Source organism: Buteo buteo, chromosome Z (genome assembly GCF_964188355.1).
Source record: "Buteo buteo chromosome Z, bButBut1.hap1.1, whole genome shotgun sequence".
Lineage (NCBI taxonomy): Eukaryota > Metazoa > Chordata > Aves > Accipitriformes > Accipitridae > Buteo > Buteo buteo.
In genome coordinates, this window is record NC_134204.1 from 29,287,473 (window position 1) to 29,293,488 (window position 6,016).

At 41.3% G+C, this 6,016-nt stretch overlaps 1 protein-coding gene across 1 annotated transcript; it reads left to right on the forward strand.

Moving 5' to 3' along the window:
* The first annotated feature begins 370 nt into the window (after positions 1-370).
* TMEM252 (transmembrane protein 252) lies at positions 371-3,023 on the forward strand. Its single transcript, XM_075020353.1, has 2 exons — positions 371-1,131; positions 2,207-3,023. The coding sequence occupies exons 1-2, from the start codon at positions 776-778 to the stop codon at positions 2,613-2,615; spliced, it is 765 nt and encodes a 254-aa protein (XP_074876454.1). The 5' UTR covers positions 371-775; the 3' UTR covers positions 2,616-3,023.
* The last annotated feature ends 2,993 nt before the right edge of the window (positions 3,024-6,016 follow it).

The following is a 6,016-nucleotide window of genomic DNA, read 5'->3' on the forward strand; positions in this document are numbered from 1 at the left end:
TGCAGTGGAGGTAGCAATATTTAGTCCTAAAATCTGTTGGTAGCAAGCATCCCTGAATTTCAGATGTCTAAGTATATCTGGAGAACTGAGTATAGGTGTTCCTGCATAGCTCTGAGCACTGACCCTTTTGAAAATCAGTCAATAAAAATTGCTAGAAGAGAGAAGAGAATAACGTTAAAGGAATGAGAGTACAATTGAACCTGCAGACAAAGGAGATTTCTTGTATGCCTATGTCTGTTTTTTACATTATGCAATCTTTATTTCTTTCATTTTATATACTAAATTAATTGATTATATCACATTGCAAGCTATAAATTTATCCTTTTTCAAAGGACTGTTAAAAATATCAAGGCAGTCAAATAATGTGTTAAAGACAGAAGGAGACAAAAATCCAATGAAAGATGAAAATGCATGATGAAGAAAGAAGTGTATTTCCCCTTCAAACTTTTAACAGGGAGTTATGAACAGTGTTTTTATGGTTTGTTGTTTGTTTTTTTAAGACAGAGAAATACAAGTCTCATTCATAAACTAACGAAGTGTGTAAACCATTGCAAAATGCAACGAATGCAGCAGTTCAATATGCACTCCAGAGATTACAGTGGCAAAGGAATGGTGCACGAGGTTTCTGTTTCCTTCCTGAAAGTAAGTTTAAGATTACAAATTAATCTCAAAAGAGATTCAACTATCTCGAAGAGTTAATGAGTATCTTAAAACTGCCTGTTTCTCTTAATTGTCCAAAGGCCAGTTGATCCTGCAGTGTATAAAATACCAGTGCATGAAGATAAGAAGCACAGCTGAGACAACCGGCAAACAAACAGCAGGCAGGAACCAAGTGCTGTGTCTGCTGGGAAAGATGCCAAAAGGTGTTTCCACTTTCATTCGTCTTTTTGTGCTCTTACTTAGTTTCTCCACTATTTGTCTGGGAGTTCTTTGCGTTTCCACAAGTTCCTCCACATGCAGATGTGGAAATAATGAGCTGGTGTTTTATTGCCTATTGGCTTTGGGGTTTTTTCTTCTTGTGACTGGCATTTTCTGGAGCACTTTCCATGAAGTCTTGAAATACAGGGGCCTCAGCAGCATCTTCATTCGAAATCCCAGCCGTAGAGAGCTATGTGTCAGCACCATAGACAGGTATGTGTTGCAGACTGCTGATGATGAATTGGGAGGGAGGGATGCTGTTTTGTAAACATATTGAGAAAGAGAAAATACAAGGTTTTTACAAAATAAAAAATATGTAGCCATTTTATTCTATTTCTGTAGAGAAAACTGTAGTCTGAAATGTGATTTCTAGAGCAAGTAGCAATGTGCAAACAGCAATTTGTGCAAAAAATACGTAAAGTAAGGTATACTCCAGGAAACATGGGAGGTTGCACAGCATGGTCCAAAGGCATGCATGGAGGAAGCAGGTGCAGCTACACTGACTTCATGGAGCTCCTGCAGGAGCATCATTAGTTCTATCCCAACAGACAATTCTAGATGTGCTGCTGTACTCATATTACCTGTTACCAATGAGATCGGCAGGGAGCCTCAGCTCCCAATATGGTCCCTGCTAAAGTTTTCTTGTGTAATTGTCCCCACTACTTCTGAGCAAAGTCTCATGCTTTGAGAGAGTTTCTTAAACTGATTGGCGCTAGCCCTGACAAAAGTCTTTAACAGGGTCACTGGATACAAATTACTTTTCCCAGACTGTTGTGGAAACTGCACCAGAAACACTGACAATGGGTGCTCTAAAAGCACTATAAAAACAACATTCAGCAAATTTTGTTTAGATAAGCAGAAACAGGCAAAATGTATTTTAAAACTGTGGAAAACAATTATTATTGTAATAATAAATAACTCGCTAATTTAACCTACTTCAGACAGTGATTTCTTTCTTCTTCCAAACCAAACTTCTCTCAGGCACTTGTTGAAATACTCAGAAACATGAGTGTTTGTATGCCATGAGTGGGAACTCTCATGAGGAAAGCTCGTCTTTTTAGAATGTTGTGTTTTAATAAAACATTTTGCAGAAACACTCCGGTAATAATCCCAGCTATGCCAGCTGTTTTATATGAACATATTCCATTGATGTAAACCTGCTTAGGTTTCCATTTACAGTTTAAGCTTCATCCACACTTTGGAAACATAATAGACAATGCATTTAACCACACTCTTTGAGATAAATCACATTTCACCATGTGTTTCTTTTTGGTTTGCCTTTTTTTAGGCCTGACTTCTATCCCCCCCCCTACGAAGACAGCACAGATCCTGAAAAACAGACCTTCCCACTCCCAGTTGCCTCGACACTAAAACAGCAAGAAGTCATCAATATCCCTCCACCTCCGTATAGCGAAAGCAGCACAGAGTTCATCAGTGAAACTAACGAGCAAGAACAGCCACCACCATATGAATTATCTGTGCAGCAGCTATGGCAGCAGCAAACAGCTGACCAAAACTCAAACCCCAGAGCAGAGTCGAATTCTCTTCCATCCACACAAGAAAACAGTTACCAACAGGATACAGACTGCCAGGGGACCTCAGAAAGAGCAGTGCCTATCAGAACGTCTGAGACAGGCAGGGGGAAAAATCCAGTATCTGTGAAGCAGGGAAAATTGGCAGAAGACACATGTCAGTGATCCCCAATAGTACCGCACTTCCCAGGAGAAGCATTGGCCATTTGTGTGTTTGAATGGAATTAGAGGGGATATTATAAAGGTGCTCAGTATTTCAAAGCAGAGTGAATCTCATAGAGATAGAAACGATTGGGCTGTATCTTATAAAAGCCAACATCACGGGCAATTAGAGTTTCTTATGCTGTAAGATAAATGAAGCATCATGCTGTTATCGATCTTAATGTCTTGCGCCTCATAAGGAGTTCTGGCTGAAAGTCCTCATTTGTGGTTTTGTAACATTAGCTGACTTGGGAAACCTATTAACTCAGCCCTTGTTTGGAATCTGTAAATTATTTGTTGTAACTGATTATTTTTGTATCATATGCCTATCAAGTTACCTGTTTTATTCTGGTGCACTAATAGCTGGTATTTTACTACTGAATTAATGAATAAATTTTGTATTTAAAGCAAATGCCTTGTATTTGCTTATATGATACAAGGTGTCCATGATTCAGGATAAGCACACAATACAATGCACTTAATACACTTCTTAGCTGCTAAACAGACATCTCTGGTTTTGCCCACAACTCCTCAGAGGGAACAAGCAATTGCAGGAGGAAAAACCTTCTCTGACTCCTCTGAGCTGTCTCTAAAAGCAGTTGCTTCCCCTCCAGCTTTCTTGTGACTGTGTAAACTAAAAAAGGGGTCCTGTATCCTGTTTCTGACACAAGCGGCCTTGTGGTTAGGGAACAAGTACCGGAAAGAGGACAGGCTTGGACTCATCCTTCCTCTGTTACATGTTTCCTTCCATCCACAAAATCACTGAGGCAAATTTGCATCCATGTCACTGTCATCTATAATTCCAGGTGACAAGAAAAATTTTATGGAGGCTCACTCAGATTTGGACCTGCAACACTGAATGTAGGTGGAGTTTTGCTTTTTCACAGAATCATAGAATGGTTTGGGTTGAAAGGGACATTTAAAGGTCATCTAGTCCAACCCCCCTTGTGAAGTGCAGGGACATATTCAACTAGATCAGGTTGCTCAGAGCCCTGTCCCTAGCCTGACCTTGAATGTTTCCAGGGATGGGGCATCTACCACCTCTCTGGGCAATCCGTTCCTGTTTTTTGTTGCAGAACCAGTGACACAGAAAAGTTATCACGCTTTTCAGATGCCCACACACCCCAAGACAATGACTTGAGCATTATGGCTGCATATACATTAGAAATGCAAGCCATGATGGTGATGGTAACAATGGCTAAGGCCAGGGAAGTGACAATCACATCAGATTTTTCTTCCAAAGAATTTCACCCTTTATAGGAAGGACCTATAAATGTTCAGTTGGTGTAAGGAGAAAGGAAAGCAGGATAAAATGGGGTGCAGAAACTACAAAGGAAAATCAATTCAAGACAAGTTGAGGAAGAGAAATGTATTATAACAATCACAGGCTGAAAAAGAGTCCCTGAAAAAGACAGAGGCTGATAGAAGATACTATGAGCATATAAAGATTTTTCAAAGTGACTGAGAAGTGGCAAAGCACTGAGGAGAACAGTAAAAGTCAGAGGAACACTGCACATTATTGCCAAACCAACTGAAGTGAGGATCTCCTATCCCAAGCGACCTTGTCAATGGTCTTGGCTCTGAGCACTACCATACCTGCACCCTGATATCCCCTGCTTCTTTACTTCAGGGCCACAGATCCTGAAGGCTGTGCGCACTGCACAAGTATTAGTGCAGGGATAAATCACAGAGGATGAGGCTGATTAACCAGGAGATCTCCCATGGCAAAATGCTTGTCCTGTGCACATTCAAATTTTTTTTCTTTTCCCCTGTAGAAATCTAACTTTTCCACCAGATAACTTTCAAAGCAAGACCACACAAGTGGGAAATAACTGAGGCTACAGGTAGCTCTGAGAGCAAGTACTGCAGGAGTACTGTTGAAGGTTGCTCTTGGAGCAGTTTGCTATAGGAAATGACATTCAGATTATTTCCACATAGTTTATGGACAGTCAGGAAGAGCTAATCTTCTCTTCCTTTCCCCCAGTGCAGTGCCTCCTTTTAGCTCCAGCCTTCTGCAGATGTTGTGAGGTCTCTCTCAGTGGATTCAGAAATGTGAAACCAAAGATGATTGCATCCTGCAACATGGAAGAAAGTATCTGAGACATGAAGGTTATCGAGATAAGGAGAAAATTAAGGTTAATACCTAATATTTTATTTGATTTGATACAATCTGGTTTTCCATTTGTCTTTTCAGCTAATGAACTATTTGGCTATGAGCTTGATGGAAAATGGTGTGGGCAATTAGGTCAAAAATGTCAACAATTTTAAAGCAGCAAAAGCTTTTAAGTGGTTTGCTTTTGTTCAAACTTACTAGCATGAAGTAATCTTTGCCAAGTATAGCAGCTGGAAGCTTTAGACTAAAGGAATTTTCTTTGGACTGTAGGATATGAACAGGTCAAACAAAGGCTTCAGAACAGAACAGATTTTTTCAGTGCATTGACAACAACTTCCTGACACTGGTGACTGAGGAGCCAACAGCGTGTGGCTGTCCTGATACTTACAATACCAGAAGGAATGAGTGGGCATGTGAAGGCCTTTGCTGCAGTGATCATGAGATGGTAGAGTTCAGGATCTTGAGAGGAGGGAGAAGGGCAAAAAGTGGGACCAAAGTTAGCAGAGCAGACTTTAATCTCATCAAAATTCTGCTTGGAAGAATCTGACGGGTTATGGCCCTGGAGAAAAGAGGAGTCCAGGACAGCTGTTTGATTTTCAAGGATGACCTCCTTCAAGCTCAGGAATGGTTCATCTTGATACACAGAAATCAAACAAAGGCAGCAGGAGGCCTGCATGCATGACCAGGGAGCTCCTAACTAAACTCAGCTGTGATCAGGAAGTGTATGATAAGTGGAAGCAGGGACAGGTGACCCAGGAGGAATATAGAGACATTGTCCAATTATGCAAGGGTGAGATTAGGAAAGTCAAAGCCCACCTGAAGTTGAATCTGGTGAGGAATGTGAAGAGCAACATGTAAAGTTTCAGTAGATACATTGGTGAAAGAGGACATGGAAAAGGCTGAGGTGCTCAATGCTTTCTTTTCCTCCATCTTTACTGGTAAAACCAGCCTTCAAGAACCCCAGGCCCTCGAGACCAGAGGAAAAGTCTGGAGCAAAGGGGACTTACCCCGAGTGGAGCAGGATCAGGTTAGGGAGCACTTAAACAAACTGGACATACACAAGTCCATCAAATGACTTGGGATGCATGCCAGTGCTGAAGAAGCTGGGCCATGCCATTGCAAGGCCACCCTCCATGATCTTTGAAAGACTCTGGTGACCGGGAGGGGTTCCTGAGAACTGAAAGAGGGCAAATGCCACTCCTGTCTTTAAGAGAAGGAGGATCTGGGGTGTTACAGGCTGGTCAGCCTCATC

Excerpts from the sequence above, each read along its gene's own strand:
- TMEM252 (XM_075020353.1), top strand. The coding sequence starts at position 776 with ATGAAGATAAGAAGCACAGCTGAGACAACCGGCAAACAAACAGCAGGC. Across the intron at positions 1,132-2,206 it reads TGTGTCAGCACCATAGACAG|GCCTGACTTCTATCCCCCCC; the intron begins GTATGTGTTGCA and ends GCCTTTTTTTAG.